Raw genomic sequence first — 22,963 nt, forward strand, 5'->3', positions numbered from 1 at the left:
TCACAGACTGAGCCCCACGTGGGACAAGGACTGTGTCTGACCTGATTATCTTGTAATTAGCCCAGCACTTTTTGTCCAGCGCTTGGCACATAGTAAGCGTGTAACAAATACCACATTATTATTATTATTATTATTACTACTATTATTATTAGAGAGATTCCCTCCCTCTTTCCAGGTTTTTCTCTCCTTAGGGCTCCCGGGAAGGCCAGCTCCGGCCACCTTCACGGAATTACGCTTTCGTGTTACATTCAACAGATTGGTTAAGAATTGGGTAGTGTTAACTTCAGAACAAGGAATCGCTAGTGATGCTTTAGGGAGGATTGTTTGAGAGACGGAAGCACTTCCTCCGGGCGGGAACAAGTGAGTTGGAGGAACGTGCTTGGGGTCCAAACGGCCCAGTGGAGGGCCAACTGTGGATAGGCACAGGCTCCGTATTTGCACTGGAGGCTCCCCCGTCCCCCCATCAGGGAAGGTCCCAGAGGGCAAAGCACTGCCATCCTCTGCCATCCTCTGCCTCAATGGCCCGGCTTGCCTCAGGGGAAGAGGGTGGGAGGCGTGGGAGACAACAATCCACATGAGTACTGGGGGACACATAGGCAAGCAAGACCGGTGAAGAAGCAAACTGGGGTAAATAGTGCCGATTAAACCAAACTATTAGCAGGTTTTAAAGAGGGTGTGGCGGGGCCTGGCTAATGAGTTTAATTGTGGCTTCACAAGAGAACGCCTGGAGGGAGGCGAGGGGGATGGCGGGGGAAGGGTTAAGATCACTCCCAAGTGCAGGGTTCCAGATTTGCCTATTTACAGTCTCTTGTGTAAACCCGAAATCTGTGGCCCAGAGTGACCCAGCCCACAGACAAGTTTCACTAGCCCGTCCTCCCTCCAGGCAGGCTATCCGGGCTGCACCAAACAGATAGGAAAATAAATAACATTGACATACTGGCCCATCAACTGCTAACTGGCCCCGGGCCCGTGACGCCCTGCAAGGCTCTTGGTCTTGGGCTTTCAACGAGGAGCGGGACGGGCTCGGTGGCCTCTTCCCAACTGCCTTCCCTGTGGTCACCGTTCCAGGTCTCCACGGGCCCTCCTTCCCTCTCCGTCCTGTCCCATCGCCGGGCCCGGGACCCAGTCTGAAGTGGCCGGCTGGGGTGTGGGCGACACACCTGCCCGCTTCCTCAGTCACTTCCAAGCTGGCATCGAAACGTACTGACCTGACCTGAAATGAACCCATTTGCCATTCCGCTGAGAAGAGGTTGACCTCACGCCGGCTGAGTTCAGAAGTCGCTTCCAGACCCTAAGTTCCTTGTGAGCGGGGACCGTGTCTCCCGACTCTGCTGTATTGTACTCTCCCAAGCACCCCGTACAGTGCTCTGCACACAGAAAGCGCTCAACAAGTACCAATGATTGACTGCCTTTGTGGCTCGGCCCAAATCTCCCCGGACGTGGCCACGAGAGTCATACACCGCCGCTTCTCCGCCTCCTTCCTGACCCAAAGCAAAAGCCTCCCTTGCTCTAATCCAGATCGATTCTCTTGCCAATGCACCCCCCCTTTTTTTTCCTCACCCGCATTCGGTCCTAACTCCCAGGCTCCCCAGCCCTGGAGAGAGGAAAATACCTAACATCATCGCTCGTGATGTTACAATGATACCGGACAGGCACGTGGCTCTCCGCAAGTTGGCGAGCCCAGCGTGGTCGGGCCCGTGGGGCCCGCCCTTGGCCTTTTCAGCCACACACACTCGGGCGGGTGAATTTCACCGTCAGTGGTGTCCTCTTCGAATACGAAGGACAACTAGATACCTGCAAGGCTGCAAGAGCATCGACCGTTACCCCTTTGCAGCCTGTTCTTTCTCCCCCTCTCCCCTTCCTCCCCCCGCCCCAGCTTCCCACCCCCCACCCCGCCTCCCTCCCCCCCGAGATACCAACCCCATCCCTATCTCTTGGGTCACACCGGAGGGAACTAGCACAAGAGAGGAACGCAAGAGCAAAGGCTTAGGGGAGGTAAGGGGGAGGTGGAGGGAGAGAGGGAAGACGGGGGAGAAAAGCCCTGAGGGAGATTTCAGGGAAAGCTGCCCCACCGAGCCCGGGCCTCCCTCCCTCCCTCGCCTGGGCACCTGGAGGGAGGAGCAGGAGGGAGGGTGAGACCGGGAGAGCCGCTGGCGGCTTCACGGGGCTGCTGTCCGCCCCCGGCCCCCTCCCACCCTTGGGGTTCCCCAAGGACTGAGGCGAGACGGAGGCACGCCAGGGCGACGAGGACGCCCGCTCCCTCCTCCCTCCTCTCCAGGCTATATGAGGGTCTCCTCATAGGAACAGGAGGGGGCGGGGAACGGGGCGGGATCCTCGGTCCCAAACCTAGCACCCGCCCTGAATCCCAGGAGAGTGCTCCCACTGTCTTCTCCCTCCCCCGTCATCCCGGTCACCTGAACCTGCGCCTGGGCCTGGGCCTGGGCCTGCGCCTGGGCCTGGGCCTGAGCCTGGGCCTGGGCCTGGGCCTGGGCCTTGGCCTTGGCCTTGGCCTCTCCCGCGGCTCCCGGCCCCCGGTGGGTCTTCATGTGGGTGAGGAGGTGGGAGCTCTGGGAGAAGCGCCGGCCGCAGGCCCCGCAGGCGTAGGGCCGCTCCCCGGTGTGGGTGCGCTGGTGGGTCACGAGCACGGAGCGCTGGGAGAAGCGCTTGCCGCACTCCGGGCAGGGGAAGGGCCGCTCCCCGGTGTGGCCGCGCCGGTGCTTGGCCAGGTTGGAGCGCTGGGCGAAGCCCCGGCCGCAGTCCGCGCAGCGGAAGGGCTTCTCCCCGGTGTGGGTCCGCCGGTGGCGCTTGAAGTCCGAGCTGTGGCCGAAGCCCTTGCCGCAGTCGGGGCAGCGGTGCGGCTTCTCCTCGGCGTGGGCCCACTGGTGGCGCGTCAGGGCCGCGCTCTGCCCGAACCGCCGGCCGCACTCCCCGCAGGCGTAGGGCCGCTCCCCGGTGTGGGCCCGGCCGTGGGCGGTCAGGTGGGCCCGCCGGCTGAACCCGGCCCCGCAGACCCCGCAGACGAAGGGCTTCTCCCCGGTGTGGCCCCGGACGTGGGCGGCCAGGTGGGAGCCGCGGGCGAAGCGGGCCCCGCACTCGGGGCACGGGAAGGGGCGCTCCCCGGTGTGGGTGCGCCGGTGCCGGGCCAGGTGGGAGCCGTAGACGAAGCTCTTCCCGCAGTCGATGCAGCGGTGGGGCCGCTCCCCGGCGTGGTAGCGCTGGTGCTTGGCCAGGGCCGCCCGCCGGCCGAAGGTCTTGCCGCAGTCGGAGCAGATCCAGGGGGTCTCGTCCTCCAGGGAGGGGGCCGCCGCCTGCAGCTCCGAGAGCAGCCCCTCCACCAGGGGACTGGGGGGCATCAGCTCCCCGGCCCGCAGGGCCTCCATCTCCGCCAGCGGGATCTGGCTGACGGCGGCGGGGCCGCCCAGCGGGGGGAGGTCCAGCAGCTCCCGGGGCAGGCCCTCGCCCAGGCGGTGCAGGGCCGGGAGGGGCAGGTCCTCGCCCAGGGGCCAGGCCTTGGGCTGGCCGGGGAGGTGGAAGCCCAGCGGGAGCGGGGCGGGCCCCGGCCCGTCCCCTAGGCCGTTCTCCAACTCTTCTTCGGGGACCTTCCCGTCCAGGCGGGGACCCCGAGGGCCGGGCTGCTCCCGGTCCAGCTCGGGCTCCTCCCCGCCGGCCGCCGCCGCCGCCGCGGCCCCCGCCGCCGCCTCCTCCTCCTCCTCGTCCTCCCTCCCCACGTCGGGGCACCTCCCGCCCCGGCGGTGCCGCTGGAAGTCGGCCCGCAGCCGGAAGCCGCGGCCGCAGTCGGGGCAGTGGTGGGGCTTCTCGGCCGTGTGGACGGCCTGGTGGCGGGCCAGGGCCGAGCTCTGGCTGAAGCTGCGCCCGCAGTGGGGGCAGGGGTAGGGCCGCTCCCCGGTGTGGGTGCGCTGGTGCGTCACCAGGTAGGAGCGGCGGCCGAAGCCGGCCCCGCAGAAGGGGCAGCGGTAGGGCCGCTCGCCCGTGTGGATGCGCCGGTGCGTCACCAGGTGCGACTTGTAGACGAACCGCTTGCCGCAGTCGGGGCAGGGGAAGGGCTTCTCCCCGGTGTGGGTGCGCTGGTGGATGGCCAGGTGGGAGCGGTACACGAAGCCTTTGCCGCACTCCTCGCAGCCGAACGGCTTCACCGCCGCGTGGTACCGGCGGTGCTTGGCCAGCCCGGACCGGTGCGGGAACACCTTCCCGCACACGTCACAGGTGGTCTCCGGCCGCCCCCCGGCCGCTCTCGCCACCGACGGGAACGCCCAGTGGGCCAGGAGGTGAGGGGGAACCGCCGCCGCCGCCGCCGCCGCCTCCTCTTCCTCCTCCTCCTCCTCCTCCTCGGGGGAAACGGGTTTGACTTCCTGGCCGTCGGGCCCGATGCCCAGCCCCATGGCTTCTCCTCCCCACGGCCCCGGCGGCTGGACCTGGATGGCGTCGTCCGGGCCCCAGGTCCCCGGGACATCTCCCACGCCGTACGCCGCCGACCACAGCCCCGGCGGCTCCGACTCCTCCGGGGGCTCCAGCAGGGAATCTTCCTCCTCCTCCTCCTCTTCCTTGTCCTCGCTGTCCTCCCCGTTCTCATTCCAGAACCAACCACCTGCAAGGGAGAGGTTTGGACGAGACAGACGGGAAAGGGAGGCACAGAGAGAGGACATCGGAGAGACAAAGAACGGACAAGGCAGAACGGGTTCAAAGGATGAGAACTGGAAACCAAAATCCTCTCGCTGCAATGAAACTGTGGGAGCCTGGCCTGATTTCCCCCCGTTTTCCTTCTGCCGAGAGGCCCCTCCACCCCTGCCGTGGTGTCACTGCCCCGGGTTCCAGAATGAGAAACAGGTTCAGGCACAGGGGTCCGGGCATCCCCTCACCTTCAATCCCAGGCCACCAGAGACGAGAGACTGGGCGAGGGAAAGAGTCCAGAGGGCACTCCGTCCCGGGGGGGGGTTGTCTGTTTTGGACCACCCTCTTGGGGTGCCTATAGATAAGAGCAGGCTGCCGAGTCCAACCCCAAGTCCCCCCAAGCCACTCCCGGGGGTGGGCTCATCTTCGGCCTCCTGAGCGGGGAGGGTAGCGTGGCCCAAAGCCAATGTTGGCATTTTGTCAGGTTGCAGAGAGCCCAGCCTCCCTCACTGAAACCTTCGAGTCTCTCCTTGTCTGTGGGTCTTCCCTTTCAGATCACCCCAGACAGACCTTCCTGCTGGAGATCTGGGCCTTCCAGTGGTGATGGAGAGCAGAACATTACTCTGTGGCTCAAACTCATTCTTGGTAATTACCCCAGTCATCTCTTCCCTCTGCCCCTCAGCCTTTGAACCCTTTTCCCTCTCTCCTCTGGACATTCTCCCGGGACGCGGGTTCCCCTCTGATATCTTAGCTCTCCTGTACAGCCCCTTTCCTCTCTCCACTGGCACAGGCTCTCTGTGCCCTGGGGAACTGGGAAGTCAGAGATCAAGGAGCTGTCCAAGATCAGGGAGAGGCCTTCCCTTCCTCGGGCTAGGGGTGGGGGCAGAGGAGGGGAGAACGGCATCCAGGTTTCTGCTGCGGGCGGGGCAGGGGCCAGAGCTCCCAGGCCCCTTTCCTTCCCTCACCCCTCTCCAAACCCTCCCCAGCTTCTCCCAGCTGGCCTCAGGCCCCGGCCCGACAAGCCACGGAAACTCTCATTAACGCACAGCGTCTCAAGACCCGACTTGCTTTGGTGAGGCGCCAGCTTCTTTCTCCTTAAGTCAGCAGGTTTCTCACTCCTCCTCGTTCCCTCCTTGCCGGCCTCAAACACTCTGGGCTCGAGTCTGAGGGTCTCGGCCTAGCGGACCCAGCTTCTCTCGCTCGGCTGCTGCCCAAAAGCCAGGCTCTACGGGGCCCCTCGTTCCCGGCTGTGAAGCACTTGGAACTCCCTAACTGACCACGCCGGTTCCCGGAACTCCGTCCCCTCGATCCGTCTTGGCCTCCACTGGCCCTACACCCGCTCAGGGAGAAGGGGCCCTGGGACACTCTAGGTCGGACAAGAGAAACAGCTGCCTGTTTGCCAGGCTCGGGGGACACAAAAGTAGCTTCTAAGTGGGGGCCGCCCGTAATCTCCTTTCCTGGAGGGCCAGGAAGAAAAACCCATCCTGCGGCTACCCCGGTGAGATGCTCTAAGGAGCGGCGAGCGGGAGATGTGCATGAAGTGACCGTTGGAGGATCTGGCCAGGCCAGGGAACCTTGGATTCTCCAACTTCCCAGGCTTCAGGACCGATGATCTCATCCCCAAAGCTTATTATGGTTTACGCGGGGGCTGGGAGAAGGAGACTGGGAGGATGGCGGAGTCAGGAGCGCTGAACCTTTATTCCGGCGCGCTCGGCTGGGCGATCACTTTCCCCCGGGGTGAGTTTTCAAAAGGGGAAGCCTTGGAGGAGCCACTCCTGTCTACTACCTCCATCCTCACCCTTCGAACATCTCCAGAAACCTTTCGTAGAGGACCACGAGGCTTCCTGTTCCTAGACACTGCAGTGGAGCCGGGGCCCGGGGGAACAGAGCCGGTACCTGCCCGCATTCAGGTCAGGAGGTGTAAGATATTTACTATGGTAAAACCAGAAAATCCACCTCCCAGGACTGCTCTGGGCTCTGTCGGTAATCACCGCTCCCTCCTACCGAAAGCATCAATGAAAAAAGCCCTGGCAGGTGTGGGAGGCCTAGGGAACGTCGCACTTGCCCGGAGACCTCTCAGCATAGTTCAGAGGTTTCAATCTCTCCTGCTGCTGTGGGGTTTGGCATCTGCCTTGGAGAAGCAGCGTGGTTCAGTGGAAAGAGTACGGGCTTTGGAGTCAGAGGTCACGGGTTCAAACCCCGGCTCCGCCAAATGTCAGCTGTGTGACGACTTTGGGCAAGTCACTTCTCTGGGCCTCAGTTCCCCCATCTGTAAACTGGGGATTAAGACTGTGAGCCCCACGTGGGGCAACCTGATCACCTCGTATCCCCCCAGTGCTTGGAACAGTGCTTTGCGCACAGTAAGCACTTTAAAAATGCCATTATTATTATTATTACCTGCCTGCCAGGAATGATAATTTAATAATAATGTTGGTATTTGTTAAGCGCTTACTATGTGCAAAGCACTGTTCTAAGCGCTGGAAGTGGCAGTGGCTGAGAGGGCAGGATCACTGTGGTGAAAGCGCCTCCGCCTCAGGAATGGGGGAACACGACCCCTGCCTTGCCGCAGCAACCTGTGAGTTCCCCTACGGTCCCGGACTGTGTCTAACTCTCACCTGTGTATTCTTTCCCAGTGCTTAGTACAGTGTTCTGCACCCGGTGCGCCCTTAATAAATACTATTATTACTACTATTACTACTCTGTGGCCTGGTGAGGAAGGAGGGAAGACACACGGCTGGGTCTTCAACCTCCAACCGCTGGGCTCCCCGAATCCCAACCTGCCTCATCCAAATTAGAACCCCGTTCTCACCACGCAGCCTCTGCCCTGAGCAGCTCAGAGCTGAGAGGTTCCTTGTTCCCTGTTTCTCAATCAATCGTATTTATTGAGCGCTTACTGTGTGCAGAGCACTGTACTAAGCACTTGGGAAGTATAAATTGGCAACATATAGGGACAGTCCCTACCCAACAGTGGGCTCACAGTCTAAAAGACTCAAGCCAGGGCAACCTCAGTAGGACACGCTGGCTAACTAGGTGAGGAGGCCTTATCCACTTAATCCAGTCCTGACCTTGAGTTTGCCAGTCCAGACCCTGGAGAGATCAGGCTGTGGGCCAGGAAAGGTGTGAATGACAATGGAAACACACAACCCCTCCCAAAGTCTCAGCAGGGCTGCCACCTCCTTGGGGTCGGGCCAGGATCTGCATCCAGCTCCGACCGGATCCAAAGGTCGAGGCGGAGGTGGGGGGCCCCCGGGAAAGCCCTGCTGGATTTCGGAGGGGAGGAGCTGAATGGTCCTCAAAGGGAAGCTGGGACTTGCTGGGCCGAGTTCTAGCCCCTCTTCCCCTTCTTCTAACCAAGGTTTCCCGGTCCTGTTGCTGCTCCCTGCTCTTGGGGACATCACTGCTGAAACACTGAGGGCTGGTGGGTGGGTGGGTCCTCCTGATCCCATCTGCAAGCTGGGCCACCTCCACCTGTCAGGTGCCAGGGCCTTTTCTCATGCTCGGGAAAGAGGCCAGCTATAAAGCTGCGTGTGTGGGGGAGGGCTGCGGGGGGGGAGCTCAGCTTCTCACGGCCGTCCATCCCCAGACAAGCCCGAAGAGACAGGCTCACGGTCCACTCCTCTGGGGGCAAGGACAACTTCTACAGAAGGATGGCTCAGCTCCCCTCTTCCTGCCGGCACCCCCAGGAAGCAGGACGGGTCGAAATGTCCACTGAATCCTGCCCTGCTTTTTCCTACACTGGGAGCCCCACGTGGTACCCGATTATGTTGCATCTACCCCAGCACCTAGAACGGTGCTTGGCATAGAATAAGCACTTAAATATCACAATTATTTTTATTGGGCTCTGAGCACACTAGGAACATGCATCCCTGCTTCGAGGGGCCCTTCTGTCACTGGGAACTGTCCACACCCACGAGGTGGAAAGGCACCCACAAAGGCAGATCTCTCTGGGGGCTGTGAGCTTTGTGGCCTTTCCCATTCTGGTGCCTTTGGCCAAAGCCCACCTCGGCCCAATATTTAGGCCTTTCCCTGAATAAAGCCCTAAGGCAGCCCCAAACGTTGCTCTGCCCAAGTAGAGCTAGGGCAGGGGATTCTCGCCATCACCGGACACTGCCCACGGCCAAGGGGAGTCAGGGAGGGGGTGGCGAGGGACACACAACTTCCAGCTGCAATCCAGATCAACGAGACAGGCACATACGTGGTCGGAAAGTGACTTCGGCAATGGGATCACGGCGGGAGGCGGGGCTGGAGCCCGGAAGGATCTCGTGAAATCTCCTTTCCCCTGCCCCCCTGCTCACCTGTGTAGACGCCGGTCAAGATCTCCCCGTCCTCGGAGCCTGGAAGGTCTGGAACCCAAGGTTCTTCCCCTCGCTCCAGCTGAGAGATCACCTCTGGTTTGGGGATCGGGAACCCTGGCCGGGAGAAGGCGAAGGGAGGTTTGCTTGGAGCCGGGAGAGGCGTTCTTAGAAGGAAGCCTTAGCCCCACATTCTGTTGGAGCAATGGTCACCTCCTTCTCTTCACCTCCTCCTCGTCTGCCCTCCCCCCGCCATTTCTTCCTTTTGGTCCCAAGACCACGAGTGCGGCTTCCCTGAACCTCTTGCTTTAAGACCTCTCTGTCTCTGCCTCTTCTCCTGCCAATCTTCCCCGATGCTCAATTTTTCCTTAATTCCCCCCCTCCAGCCCCTTGCCTGCCAACCCCTCCCCTACAATGGCTGCTTCTCTCGGGTGTCAATGACGTTTCACCACTGACCGCTTCTGGGAGACCTGCAGGCCAGAGACAATCTGGCCCCACTGAACCTTCAGGCTTTGTTGAGCTTATGTTCCTGGGTCGGAGGGTGTCACTCCCACCCTCTCCCTCTCTGAAAGGCCAGGTGCCTCTGGGTGGGAAGTTGCCGGGAGGGAGAAGGGGATTTGTTGGGAATGCCCAGAGAGTCAGGTCACAGATTCAGGGGTGCTTCAGTGACTCAGAAGGTTCCTTCAAGAGCTGACTGGTGCTGGGGCCTCCTCTGTGGATTCCAACCCCCGACTCCTGCAAGAGGATGTTGGGGCACGATGGACCACAGGAAGCCATGAGGGGATGAGGTGGCTGGAGAAGACAGCGGAAGCCAGACGGCAGCCTCACAAATCTTGAGCTCAAAGGGAATGACCTCTCAAGAGGTCTGGGAAACAGCCCATTCACGACCCTGCTAATTCTTTTTGCAAGGGAAGAAGCGTGGCCTGGTGGAGAAAGTACGGGCCGAAGGGTCAGAGGACCTGGGTTTTAATCCCAGCTCCACCACTCATCCGCTGTTTGATCTTGGGCCAGTCACTTAACTTCTCTGTGCCTCAGTTCCCTCAACAGCAAAATGGGGATGCTCTCCCTGTTCTCCCACCTAGTTAGACTGTGAGCCCCCGTGGGACCTAATGATCTTTTATCTACCCCAGCACTTAGATTAGTACTTGGCATATAGTAAGCGCTTAACAAATACCAATTAATAATAATAATAATGATAATGATGGTATTTGTTAAGCGCTTACTATGTGCAAAGCACTGTTCTAAGCACTGGGGAAGTTACAAGGTGATCACTTTTAGACTGTGAGCCCACTCTTTTAGACTGTGAGCCCACTGTTGGGTAGGTACTGTCTCTATATGTTGCCAACTTGTACTTCCCAAGCGCTTAGTACAGTGCTCTGCACACAGTGCGCGCTCAATAAATACGATTGATTGATCAGGTTGTCCCACGTGGGGCTCACAGTTCTAATCCCCATTTCTTACAGATGAGGGAACTGAGGCCCAGAGAAGTGAAGTGCCTTGCCCAAAGTCAAACAGCTGACAGTTGGCTGAGCCGGGATTTGAACCCATGGCCTCTAACTCCAAAGCCCGGGCTCTTTCCCCTGAGCAACACTGCTTCTCTATTATTATTATTATTATTTTTTATTTTTGATAAGAAGCCAGGACCTTACCCAGGGACATGAGAATCCCATAGTTCTCCCTCATGACATCCTTGTAGAGATTTCTCTGAACGGCCTCCAGTCTCGCCCACTCTTCCCAGGAGAAATACAAGGCCACATCTTCAAATGTCACTAGTTCCTGAGAGACAAAGAAAATGAGGGATACAGTCTCACTCAATCCCTCCTGCATTAAATCCCAGTCACCTGCCCTCAGCAAAGGCAGGCCCAGGGCATATCTCTTGAGTACCTTGGGGCCCATAAGACTCCATAATAGGAGTCAGAGAAAACAGAGAAGACAGGACTCTAAGGTCTAGGTCAGCAAGAGGGAAAAACATCCAGCCAAAGACAAATGCATACAAGACAAGCCCCCCACCCCACAGAACACCTGGGAAAACAGGCTTTCTATCCATGAAGGAAACCCTGATTTGTGCTGAATCTGAGTGTAAACCCAATTCTCTTTCTAGTCTAGTTGGAGAAATTTCCTGGAGGAGGTAGACTCTGAAAGACAAGTGGGAGGGGGCTTGGCAGATGGCCAGAGGTAGGTTAATCGAGGCCTGAGTCATGGCAAATGGCCAGAAGAAGGGAATTTGGCACATACTATGAGGTGAGAGCCACGCCTGCCACGTCTTTGAGGATGTCAAAGGACGTCCCCCCCCGCCTTGATGGAGGGCGGCTGGTCTGTGGGTTTGGGGCAGCAAGTGGGTTCGGCTCCCCACCACCGTCAACGCCCGAACACGCTGAGCATGCTGTCCATCAACCTCACGGCACACCACACTTGCTCTAGGGAGAGGGAGGGATGCGAAAAGTCCAGGATGCTGAGCATGCCGTTGCCCAGACTGGTGGCAATGCTGAGGGAGGACCTGGGGAAGAGGGATAACCTCATTCCCTTCTGTTGCACTCTCAGTCCTATTCAGTCCAGCAGTGGAATCTCACTTCAGCCACGAGTAGCTCAGTTGGCATCACGCCATCCAAGCTATGCCCCAGGTCCTAAAATGCCTAGGCCCAGGCCTAGAGGAAGGTGGAGAGGCACAGGAGAAAGCCATGGAGAAACCCAGAAATCCCCAGGGTGGGGCCAGGCTTGGTGGGAAGAGGGACTTGAGGAAAACTCCATGCAAATCCCGACTTCGCGATCGTTAAACCTGGTTAGGCCCTGCAGAGAGTCCCTCTCTCCTCCCTCCCCTACCTCAAGGCAAGGTAGCACTGGAGTGGGTGACAGCAATGCCGACAATCAGGAAGCAATTCCTCTGGGCTTACTTCAATCCCTCGTGCTGCAATCTTAAGTCGTCTCTTCTTGGGGGGGAGGATGCGAGGAGAACCGAGTCGGGAGGGGGAAGTTTTGACCTTCATCTCAGGAAGGCAGATCAGCAGCTTACCTGGGGCTCGGGTAGAAGATACTCAGTCGTCACCTTGTCCTGACGGCTTGCTTTCTTGGGAATGGCTGGAACCCATGGAACTGGCAAAGCTGAGGGGGAAAAAAAGAGGCCGTCGGTGGGCCCAACCTTTCTCTGGGCTTCTCCCACTAATCAAGCGGGATCCCATTTTCCACCCCAACCCGTCACCCAGAGGGGCTCAGAAATGGCTCTGACCCTGTTCGCGGCATAGAGACCGGAGCCAGAAAAGAATCCCTAGGTTCTGACCCACCGAGGTCTCTCGTCTGTGGCCATGGCCCACTGCCTTGTTCTTCCGGACATAACTGGCTCCAGCCCGTGCCAATGAGACTCTGCCCTCTCCACTACTTAATCTCTCAGAGGCTCCTCTCTGCAGGACAGCCCCAACCCTCCACCTGAGAAGTCTCCTTTCCCCGTCCTCACCCCTCTCCTGGTCCGCCGGGGACTCTATCTCCAGGTCGGGGCTCAGCTGCTCCTCTGGTCCCGGCTCTGGGCTCCGCTCCACCTCGTTTCGGGGCTCTCGCTCCAACTTGACCTCCACTCTCTCCAGCTGGGGCCTTGCGGATGACCGGGAGGTCAGCAGGGCTGCCATCTTCTCCGGGAGTTCTTCCTGCCCTACACGGCTGGGAGGCTCAGCCTACAAGACAAGGGCTGGCAGGTTAGGACATACCCCCGAGGAGGCCTGAAAGGTCTTCTTCCCTTGCTTCCGGGCTTGGAGGGAGGTGGCTCTCGAGCGGGGCATCCCCAGCTGCAATGCTCAGGGAGTCAGGAGGGGAGGACTGTCCCACACCCCGTTCCTCGGGGGGCAGGGGCATCTTCTACACACAAAAGGATGGTCCAGCTCAGCCCACCAAGCCTGCATCCCCTAGGAGCTGGGTGGGGAAGGGGCTCTAGGGCCTCCAAGAGTCCTGCCCAGCCTTTCCCTAGGCTCTGGGATTGGCCTGGCCTTCAGATAACCCACTCCATCTTCCAGTCACTCCCCTCGACCTCCACTTGAATTAACCCCTTCTCAGCTGCTCTCCCACTGATTTCTCAACCCCCTCTCCCAGCTGCTTCCTGGGAGAAGGTCACATCTCCTCCAAAGAACCTTCCCCGGGCTTCTTCCTCTTCTCCCCGGCTCGCTCTCCCTCCTGCGTCGTCTAGGCACTTGGATGTGTAACCTCTGGGCATTTGGTATTTGCCCCATCCCCAATCCCACAGCACTTATGTATATATCTTTAAATTATATATTCTAAATTATTTATATTCTTGTCTCTCCCCCCCACCCTTCAGACTGAAAGTTCGTTATGGGCAGGGAACGTGTCTGCTAACTCTGTTGTATCGTACTCTCCCAAACAGTCAGTGAGAAGCAGCATGGCATAGTGGAAAGAGCCCGGGCTTGGGAGTCAGAGGTCATGGGTTCTAATCCCGGCTCCGCCACTGACCAGCTGTGTGACTTTGGACAAGTCACTTGACTTCCCTGTGCCTCAATTACCTCATCTGTAAAACGGGGATTAAGACTGTGAGCCCCACGTGGGACAACCTGATTACCTTGTATCGACCCCAGCGCTTAAGACAGTGCTCGTCACATAGTAAGCGTTTAACAAATGCCATCATTATTATTATTATGAGTGCTCTGCACATAGTAAGCACTCACTAAAAACCACTGATTGATGGATTGAGAAGCCTCTCCCAGCTCACCTGGCCCAGGTCTCTTCCCACCTACCACAGGACCCTATTCAAAACTCTTCCTCCTCAGGTCACCCTTGTTGACTCGGCAGATCAGCTGAGGCATCGTGCCCCCCTGTCTATCAACAATCCCGCCAAATGTTCCGCCAGAGGGAAAGGAATGAATAGGAAAATGCCACACTATCTACCCCAAACATCCCCTTCTAAGGAAGAGTGCACTTCTGTGGGAGGCCGGGTGCGTGACATGCGAATGTGCAGTGTGTCATGCGTGCCACCTGTTGCTTCAATCGGATGCCAGAGGAGAGGACCCGGGTCAGTTGTGCTCAGTACAGCACCAGGTCGGGGTAAGGAGTCGGTAACATTACCCAACTCTGCTACCACCCACTCAGTTTCCGAAGGAGAGCTTTTCTGGCCGGGCCCTCAGGCTGAGGATTTCCAACTGAACATGGATGCGAGGCCAGAGAGAACTGCCTTCCTGCTCCTTCGGGCCCAGGTCCAGAGTGCTTGGGGAGAGGTACCTAGGAAGGGATTTGCCCGCCCTCAGTGAGGCTTTGCTGTGGAAGAACTCTCCCTCTTAGCCCCGGTACTGGTGGGTTGGGTAAGCGATCCCTGCCCCCCAGAAACTAATGCTCTCCAGCCTTACCTCCTCCAAGGCCGAGCAGAGGCAAACCCTCTCTTCCCCAGGGTCCGGAAAAGTGCCTTGTTTCCTGTTTCCTGGTTAGGTTCACCTCGGTCCCTAGCAGAAGTGAGGTGGAGGGGAGGGCTAGTTCAGGGGGACGCTGCAGGAAACGGGTTGCCCAAAGGCCAAGGGTCTCCCCGCCCCCCCACATCCCTAAGAGTCTCAAAAGTTTCTCCATCAGGGCTGAAGGGAAAGAAAGAATCACTATGATTCTTTCCAGAGACCCAGGGAGAACACACAGGTAATGGGAGGGAGGGATGAAGAGAGAGGGAGCAGTGCTTCCCAGTCCCCAGGCAAGGACAATGCAAGCCAAGGCACTGGGGCTAGTTCATTCAATCGTATTTATTGAGCGCTTACTGTGTGCACAGCACTGTACTAAGCGCTTGGGAAGTACAAGTTGGCAATGCCTAGAGACGGTCCCTACCCAACAACAGGCTCACAGGCTAGAAGGGGGAGACAGACGACAAACCAAAATATATTAACAAAATCAAATAAATAGAATAGTAGCCTAAGATGAACACTACACTTGGGGAGGGGGATGCCCCGGCCCCGCTGCTCCCCTCCAGGGAATAGGCCCATTCTGGGTTGGATCAGAGCGAGCCCAGGAGTCCATCCCAGATTAGGGTTATTCACTCTAAGCGACATATCGGTCCCAGTTTCGGACGTGAACCTGAGGGGTCGGTTGGATCCAGGCCACCTGGGGCCATCCTAGAGGGCACTTGAACTTCGGTGACTGGGGAATCTTCCGGAACCTCCTCGGGACTCTGAACTGAGGATCCCCCGGCCCCGGCTGGGTGAGTCCCAAATGGCCACTGCAGGGGCAGAGGGAGGGTGGCAGTTTCCCAGCACCTCACTGTCAGACCCTTTGTGGGCAGGGAGAGTAGAGCCAGAAGAAAGAAGAAACTCAAAGGGGCCAGGGATGGACTTGGCGAGGAAGCCAGGGAGGAGAGGGAGAGGAGGTCCAAAGGCAGAGGCATAAGGGGACTTCAGTCCAGAGACTAGGCGGGGTGGATGTCCTCGGGGCAAAACCACATGCGGTCCTGGAAACCAGCCCTCATCCCCAGAGAACCCTGGGTCCGGACCAGATGAAGGGAGAGGCACTGGGGTCAGTCGGAACTGAGTGGCTGAGAGAGCTGCAGCTGGTGGGCCAGGAAGATTTCAACCTTTTATTCACACAGAGTCCCGCCCTTCCTTCCTCCAAGACAAAGCCCAGCTTCATTCCTTTCTCCTCATCCCCACTAGCCCATCCCTAGACTATCTCTTGACTGGATTTCTCTAACCATTTCCCTCTGCTTTTAGTTTCTCTCCCGTATCTTCAGTCCCGCACACTATCTACCTTCATCAACTGCATTCATCGCTATACCTTCGCCCTTCATATCTAACAGACCACTGACCTCTCCACCTTCAAACGTTTACTAAAATCACAGCTCCTCCAAGGGGCCTTCCCATACTAAGCCCTCATCTTCCCTACTCCCCCTTCCTTCTGTGTCAGTTATGCACTTGGATCTCTGTACTCTTTAAGCACTAAATACGCACCCCAACCTCAGCCCCATAGCACTTCTCTTCATATCCATAATTTATTTCTGAATGCCTGTCTCCTCCTCTATATCATAAGTTCATTATTATTATTATTTTGGTATTTGTAAGGTGCTTTCTATGTGCCAGGCGCTGAAGTAAGCCCTGGGGTGGATACAAGCAAATTGGGTTGGAAGCAGTCCCTGTCCCATGTGGGGCTCACAGTCTCATTGTGGGCAGGGAACGTATCTACCAACTTGGCTGTATTGTAGTCTCCCAAGCACTTTGTACAGTGCTCTGCGCACAGTAAGAGCTCAATAAATACCACTGCTTGATTACCAGTTCCTTCTGCTCCCACTATACTCTCCCCACTTCTCACCTTCTCTTTTGAGAAGTTTCCCCTTTTGAGTCCACCAACCTTACTTTCTTCCCTTTCTCAAACATCACCTCCTTTAGAAAGGCCTCCTGGATCGGATGGAAGAAGAATCCCTCTTCCCCGTGAATACCGCACCCTTTCAGACCCCCAAACCAAACAAAAACCGACTGAGGTCAATGTTTGTTCTATCTCTGTGATCACGTCTGCTTCCCAAGGGCAGGCACCAGCTCTCTGATTGTTCCGCACCCGGGAGTACATTGTGAGCACTCAATCAATATTAATTGGCTTGAATCTGTGCACACACACACTCACTCACTCACTCTGCCCACAGAGTGGCCATCTCTCTCCAACCAGTGATGGGCTGAGACGTTATGATGGCTTCTGACACTCCCACACAGCAAGGGCAACCAGACCGGTGCCAAGGAATCTCGGAAGAAAAATACAAACCTTGGGAAAAATTCCCTCCATAATAAAGAGGAAACCGAGTCATGGGCAAGAATAACGTCTCTTCTGTCACCTACGCACTTGGATCTGTACCCTTTAAGCACTTGATATTCACCCCACCCTCAGCCCTAACAAACCTAACTGTAATTTACTTTCTCATCTGTCTCCCCACCTAGACTGTAAGCTCCTGGTGGACATTTGTACCAGCTCTCCGGTACTGTACTCTCCCAGGCCGCTTAGTACAGTACTCTGCACACAATAAGTGCTCGATAAATACCACTGATTGGTTGACTGATTAATCCATTGTCTCAGCTGTGCCTCCGGGGCAGGGTTCACACCGCTGCCCGTACTGTATCACAAAAACCACTGACTTCTGAACCCTGCCCAGACAGACAGGGGGTCGGCTCGAGCCTAAGAGATCTCAGTTAAGACTATCCCATTTACCCCGAGGACCTCCGAATCCAGCCCGCCTCGGGCACCAAGTTCCTTCTGATGTCTGAACTCCTTTCTTCCTGCTTGAATTTCTGCCTTTGATTTCGTCTTCGGGAGCCATCTTCCACCTAATTGCCCTCCACCCACTGGAGACAGTTATCCGATCGCAGGACAACCTTCTCTTCTCCAGGCTAAACGGTCCCAATTCCTTTAGGCTTTATTCACGGGATCTCTTTCCTAACCCTTTAATCATCTTCATTGTTCTTCTCCTCCGGATCTTAAACTGGCGATAGTTTACTACTGAAGATCTGACCTGCTCAAACTCGAGCAACAGCCCACCTTCCTAACAGTAAGGCTGCAGTGGTCTCTGATCCCCAGGTCTCCTCCTGCTGCCCTAACCCCGCCAGCCCTGCTCCATTTCTAGCTATCCATATACAGGTTGGTTTTTCCTATCCAAGGGCACAATTCCTTTCTTGTCCCGGTTTAAGCCTCTACCATTTTCATCCACTTCTTCCCTTGTCAAGTTTGTTTTGAATTCTAATCCTGTTCTCCAAGATGTTAGCCACCCCTCCCAAACTCGTATCCTCCAAGCTTGTTCCCATCATTGCCTGGATCTGTACCCTCTAAGCACTTGATGTTCTCCCCACCCTCAGCCCCACAGCACTTCTCCACAGAGCCGCAATTAATTTCACCGTCCGTCTCCCCGTCTGGACTGTAAACTCCTTGAGGGCCGGGAGGGTGTCTGCTACCGACACTGATGTATTGCCTGCGTCTGAGCGCTTGGCACAGCGCTCTGCACACAGCAAGTGCCCAATAAATACCACCGATGGACAAAAATATGAAATGACTCATGCCCAAGATAGCCCCACTGGCGGACCTGGAGCCACAATCAATCATCTGGAGCCGACCCCTCCAGGGAGTTGGGCGGTAGCTATCCACTGCGGGGGCATATGATACTTCTATGTATTTCGGGTTGGTTTCACCTTTGCGTTTTCCTTTTTTCACACAAACGCCTCACGCTGTCTGCGGTCCACCGTGGCCCCTGACTCATCTTACGCCACGGTGATGTGCACTTTCTACCTTGTATTTCATCCGTTTGGTTCCCTCCGTGACTTTACTACTCTTCATTTGTCTTGACCCAACGGGACTTCATTTCTAGGGCTCCTGACCACGCCTCCCACTCAACAAGGTCAGCTCCATTTCTAATCCGGTCCTCCTCGTGTCTTAACCCATCCAATTTTGTGAGATCCCTAAATTCACGGCTCTATTCTGAACACCCAAGATTTCGCTGGATTTGTAAATCTCCCCGAGGGCAGGAGCTGTGTCTGGTGTTCATTCCCAGTTAGCCCCAGTACTCTGTACATAACGAGGTGCTCAATAAATGCCGAGGACTGACTGATCTGGGAGACAAAATTCGGACGCTCATTCCCCTTCCCTTCCTCTCGGAAAGCTGAATGGTCTGACGTGGGGGCATCGGCCATGGAAATTACACCCCCCCCAAACCCCTTCTCCAACCTGGCCCGGTTAAGACCCTTCCTCCTACCCTCTCCTGCCTAGGCCTACCGGGGAATCCCATTCCCTGCTCTTTATTGCAAGACTTCGGGAAATACATCCAGCCTAGATCCGTTTCCTTCTTGTCTTACCCACACCCTTTCCTGTAAAGCCCCACGGCTGAATCAGAATCCCAGGCTGGGCAGCCCCTCCTGGGGTCGTTCTATCCCTCACCCTGCCTTCCAGCAGTAACTATCTCTTTGCCAATTCAGAAAGACATCAATGGGTCTTAGAATAAAAGTTAGAGTGGTATTTATTAAGTCCTTCCTACATACTAATTACTGCGCTAAATCCTGGGGAAGATACAAGCTAATCATATTAGACATAGTCCCTGTCCCACAGTCTAAAAGGGAGGGATAAAGGGAGGGAGAGAAAAAAGGGAGGAAGGGATGGAGGGAAAACTGGTATTTTCTCCCCCCTCATTTTACAGATGAGGAAACAGAAGCACAGAGAAGTGACTTGCCCAAAATTACACAGCAGACAAGTGCCCGGTGGAACTGGAATCCAGGCCTTCTGACTCCATCCCGTGTTCTTTCTACTAGGCCACACCGCCTTCCTTAATCTCTATCTGTCACCTGTTCCAGTAACTCAACCCCAGCAGTCGGACAATTGCTCCTGATGTTAAACCTCAATCCTGCTAAATTTCAACCCCTGGAAGGCAGGGACCGTGTCTCTTGCTTCTTCTGTAGGCTCCTCAGTGACCAGGACACAGCTCGGGGTTCAATAAATGATACCATTGTTAATCGATAATAAACCCGCTTCCCCTTTTTCTGCCCTCAGAATCCCGGCCCTCTTCTACTTCGTTACCTTTCCAATCCTCGCTTCTCTCCCATTCCAAACCAGATCAACCACTCAACTGGGATTCCGTCTTCTACCTTTCTGGTGCTTCTCTGTTGGCCTCCCTACACCTACAGCTAATGTTTCTCACCTTCCTTTTCCAATCGGATTCGGTGAGCACCCCAAGCACAGGGCTACACCACAGGCCACAAGCTGTCCGTCTCCCCCTCCTACCTCTTTCTACGCTATACCCTCCTTCCTGAAATAGACTCCCCTTTCCCCACTTTTTCTCCAAGCCCGTCTCCTTGTGGGTGCCTTCCCAGATTCAGGGGAAGGGAGATGTGGATTCCTTCCGACCCAGATCTAATTATCGCCAAGTCTCCCCTCCACACCAGAGGCGGGCGGGCAGGGACTAGCAGGAAGATGATGCTCTCTCTGTCCAGTTTATCTCCATTAGCACATCTGCTCCCCGAGGACGGGATCTGTTTTGTACCACGCTTAGCAGACTGTGGGCAGTCAACGGTAATTGATTCATCGATGGGAAAGGTCCTGCCAAGAACGAGGGCGCCCAAAATGGCCCTGGTCTCGGCTCCTGGTTCTTTCCTCATCCTTCTCTCCCCGGGGCTCATTTAACCTCTCCTGGTGACTGCTCTCCATTTAGGCTTCATGCCACCTCACAGCCAGCGCTGATTCCAAATCCCTCTGGCCTTGGGTGTTCTTCTTCCCCGCCTCAAGCTTTCTTCAAGCTTCCCGGGGATGGAGGGAAGCGACCAAGAGACGCTGTGGGCCCACGCCCCCCATTCCTGCTCCTCCACGGGCGTAATTCCCACCTCTCCCGTGTGTCCCCAAGGGTGTAAGCCCATCCGTGCAGTTGGGCGAACCGGGTGATGCCCTAAGCAGGATCAGGCTACGGATCAGGCTTCGGGGCCCTGTTGCGGCCTGGCTCTGGGAATCTGGGAGTCTTCTTCCTGCGGGAGGCGGGTGGAGGGCTGCCCTGGAGCGTGTACTTCCCAAGCGCTTAGCACAGTGCTCTGCACACACAGTGAGCGCTTGATAAATACGATCGATCGATTGATTGATGATTGGAGAGGCCCCCCATCCCCTCCTCCCACTATCACCGATGACGAGAGATGGACAAACGCCCTCAAGTCTCTGGGCTGGGAGGGGAACGGGCTGCCCTGGCGCTTGTACCTCCCAAGCGCTTAGCACAGTGCTCTGCGCACGCAATAAGCGCTCGATAAATACGATCGATCGATTGATTGCTGATTGGAGAGGCCCCCCATCCCCTCCTCCCACTATCACCGATGACGAGAGCTGGACAAACGCCCTCAAGTCTCTGGGCCGGGAGGGGAACGGGCTGCCCTGGCGCTTGTACTTCCCAAGCGCTTAGCACAGTGCTCTGCGCACACAGTGAGCGCTCGATAAATATGATCGATCGATTGATTGATGATTGGATAGGCCCCCCATCCCCTCCTCCCACCATCACCGATGAGGAGAGCTGGACAAACGCCCTCAAGTCTCCGGGCCGGGAGGGGAACGGGCTGCCCTGGAGCTTGTACTTCCCAAGCGCTTAGCACAGTGCTCTGCGCTCGATAAATACGATCGATCAATTGATTGCTGATTGGAGAGGCCCCCCATCCCCTCCTCCCACCATCACCGATGACGAGAGGTGGACGAACGCCCTCAAGTCTCCGGGCCGGGAGGGGAACGGGCTGCCCTGGCGCTTGTACTTCCCAAGCGCTTAGCACAGTGCTCTGCGCACGCAGTAAGCGCTCGATAAATACGATCGATCGATTGATTGATTATTGGAGAGGCCCCATATCCCCTCCTCCCACCATCACTGATGACGAGAGCTGGACAAACGCCCTCAAGCCTCCGGGCCGGAGGGGAACGGGCTGCCCTGGCGCTTGTACCTCCCAAGCGCTTAGCACAGTGCTCTGCGCTCGATAAATACGATCGATCGATTGATTGATGATTGGAGAGGCCCCCCATCCCCTCCTCCCACTATCACCGATGACGAGAGACGGACAAACGCCCTCAAGTTTCCGGGCCGGGAGGGGAACGGGCTGCCCTGGCGCTTGTACTTCCCAAGCGCTTAGCACAGTGCTCTGCGCACGCAGTAAGCGCTCGATAAATACGATCGATCGATTGATTGATTATTGGAGAGGCCCCATATCCCCTCCTCCCACCATCACCGATGACGAGAGCTGGACAAACGCCCTCAAGTCTCCGGGCCGGGAGGGGAAACGGGCTGCCCTGGACCTTGTACCTCCCAAGCGCTTAGCACAGTGCTCTGCGCTCGATAAATACGATCGATCGATTGATTGATGATTGGAGAGGCCCCCCATCCCCTCCTCCCACCATCACCGATGACGAGAGCTGGACAAACGCCCTCAAGCCTCCGGGCCGGGAGGGGAACGGGCTGCCCTGGCGCTTGTACTTCCCAAGCGCTTAGCACAGTGCTCCGCGCTCGATAAATACGATCGATCGATTGATTGATGATTGGAGAGGCCCCCCATCCCCTCCTCCCACCATCACCGATGACGAGAGCTGGCCAAACGCCCTCAAGCCTCCGGGCCGGGAGGGGGAACGGGCTGCCCTGGCGCTTGTACTTCCCAAGCGCTTAGCACAGTGCTCTGCGCTCGATAAATACGATCGATCGATTGATTGCTGATTGGAGAGGCCCCCCATCCCCTCCTCCCACCATCACCGATGACGAGAGGTGGACGAACGCCCTCAAGTCCGCCCCGGGGAGAGGCCCCCTTCCCCCTCCTCACGGACTGTACTTCCCAAGCGCTCAGCACAGCGCTCCGCACACTGTAAGCGCTCAATAGATTGATGATGATGATGATGATGATGATGACGATGATGAGGGGCGGGCAAACGCCCCCAGGCCCCCGGGCGGTTCGAACGGGCCTCCAGGTCCCGCCAACCGGCCGCCCATCCATCGGTCGTATTTAGTGGGCGCTTACTGTGTGCGGAGCGCTGTGCTAGGCGCTTGGGGAGTAGAATGGGGCATCAAATCTCCGTCCCGGCGGCTCCATCTTGGTCCAGGGGGGTCGGCCGGCCGGGGGGGCCGCCCCTCCCCCCCTCCCGGGGCTCGGGCCTCCGGGCCCGGGGATGCTCCCCCCGCCCCAATCGGTGCGGCTGCAACGACGGGGGGCCTCGCACCGAACGGGGGGAGGGGGAGGGGGAGGGGGTCGCCGCCGCCGCCGCCCCGCCCCCCGCCCCGAGGCCCCCGTCGGACTCACCCCGGGCCGAGTCGGGAGGCCGGACCTCCGGGCAGCCCGGGATTCCGGGAGAGCGGCCGAGGTCCGCGCTGGGGGGGGGCGGGGCCGGGCTCCGACACAAAGTGACGGCCCCGGGAGCCGCGCGGCGCGTGGGCACCGGAAGTACCCGCCCCCCCACCCGGGATTGACTGGGAGCGGGTTAACCCCCGCCGCCGCCCCGCCGCCGCCGCCCCGCCCCCCCCCACCCGCCTCACGGACCCCGGACGCCGGAGCGGAGGGCACTTCCGGTCACCGAGCTGACCCTCCCCCCTCCTCTTGCCAAGCGCGCGCGCGCGCCCGCGCGCC

General features: G+C 57.7%; 1 protein-coding gene across 4 annotated transcripts; it reads right to left on the reverse strand.

The window, feature by feature from the left end:
* Nucleotides 1-1,912: 1,912 nt before the first annotated feature.
* Nucleotides 1,913-22,716, reverse strand: ZNF316 (zinc finger protein 316). 4 transcript variants are annotated; one of them, XM_038753903.1, is made up of 7 exons: nt 22,640-22,716; nt 14,258-14,350; nt 12,370-12,583; nt 11,932-12,020; nt 10,571-10,697; nt 8,925-9,038; nt 1,913-4,606 (listed from the first exon to the last, which is right to left on the reverse strand). In XM_038753903.1, exons 3-7 carry the CDS (start codon nt 12,536-12,538, stop codon nt 2,280-2,282), a joined length of 2,826 nt encoding a protein of 941 aa, XP_038609831.1. In that variant the 5' UTR covers nt 12,539-12,583; nt 14,258-14,350; nt 22,640-22,716; the 3' UTR covers nt 1,913-2,279. The 4 variants fall into 4 exon arrangements, with proteins under 4 accessions (XP_038609831.1, XP_038609834.1, XP_038609832.1 ...); XM_038753906.1 differs by lacking the exon at nt 14,258-14,350 and adding an exon at nt 22,361-22,385 and having other exon boundaries at nt 22,640-22,681; XM_038753904.1 differs by lacking the exon at nt 22,640-22,716 and adding an exon at nt 22,361-22,385.
* Nucleotides 22,717-22,963: the final 247 nt, after the last annotated feature.

This window comes from Tachyglossus aculeatus, chromosome 11 (assembly GCF_015852505.1).
Source record: "Tachyglossus aculeatus isolate mTacAcu1 chromosome 11, mTacAcu1.pri, whole genome shotgun sequence".
Classification (NCBI taxonomy): domain Eukaryota; kingdom Metazoa; phylum Chordata; class Mammalia; order Monotremata; family Tachyglossidae; genus Tachyglossus; species Tachyglossus aculeatus.

Bases quoted from the DNA above. Each gene is read 5' to 3' on its own strand.
- ZNF316 (XM_038753905.1), bottom strand. From the start codon at position 12,538: ATGGCAGCCCTGCTGACCTCCCGGTCATCCGCAAGGCCCCAGCTGGAG. The intron at 12,021-12,369 runs GTGAGGACGGGG...TTTCCCCCTCAG, and splicing joins CCCGGCGGACCAGGAGAGGG to CTTTGCCAGTTCCATGGGTT. The intron at 4,607-8,924 runs GTGAGCAGGGGG...TCTCCCTTGCAG, and splicing joins CTTGACCGGCGTCTACACAG to GTGGTTGGTTCTGGAATGAG.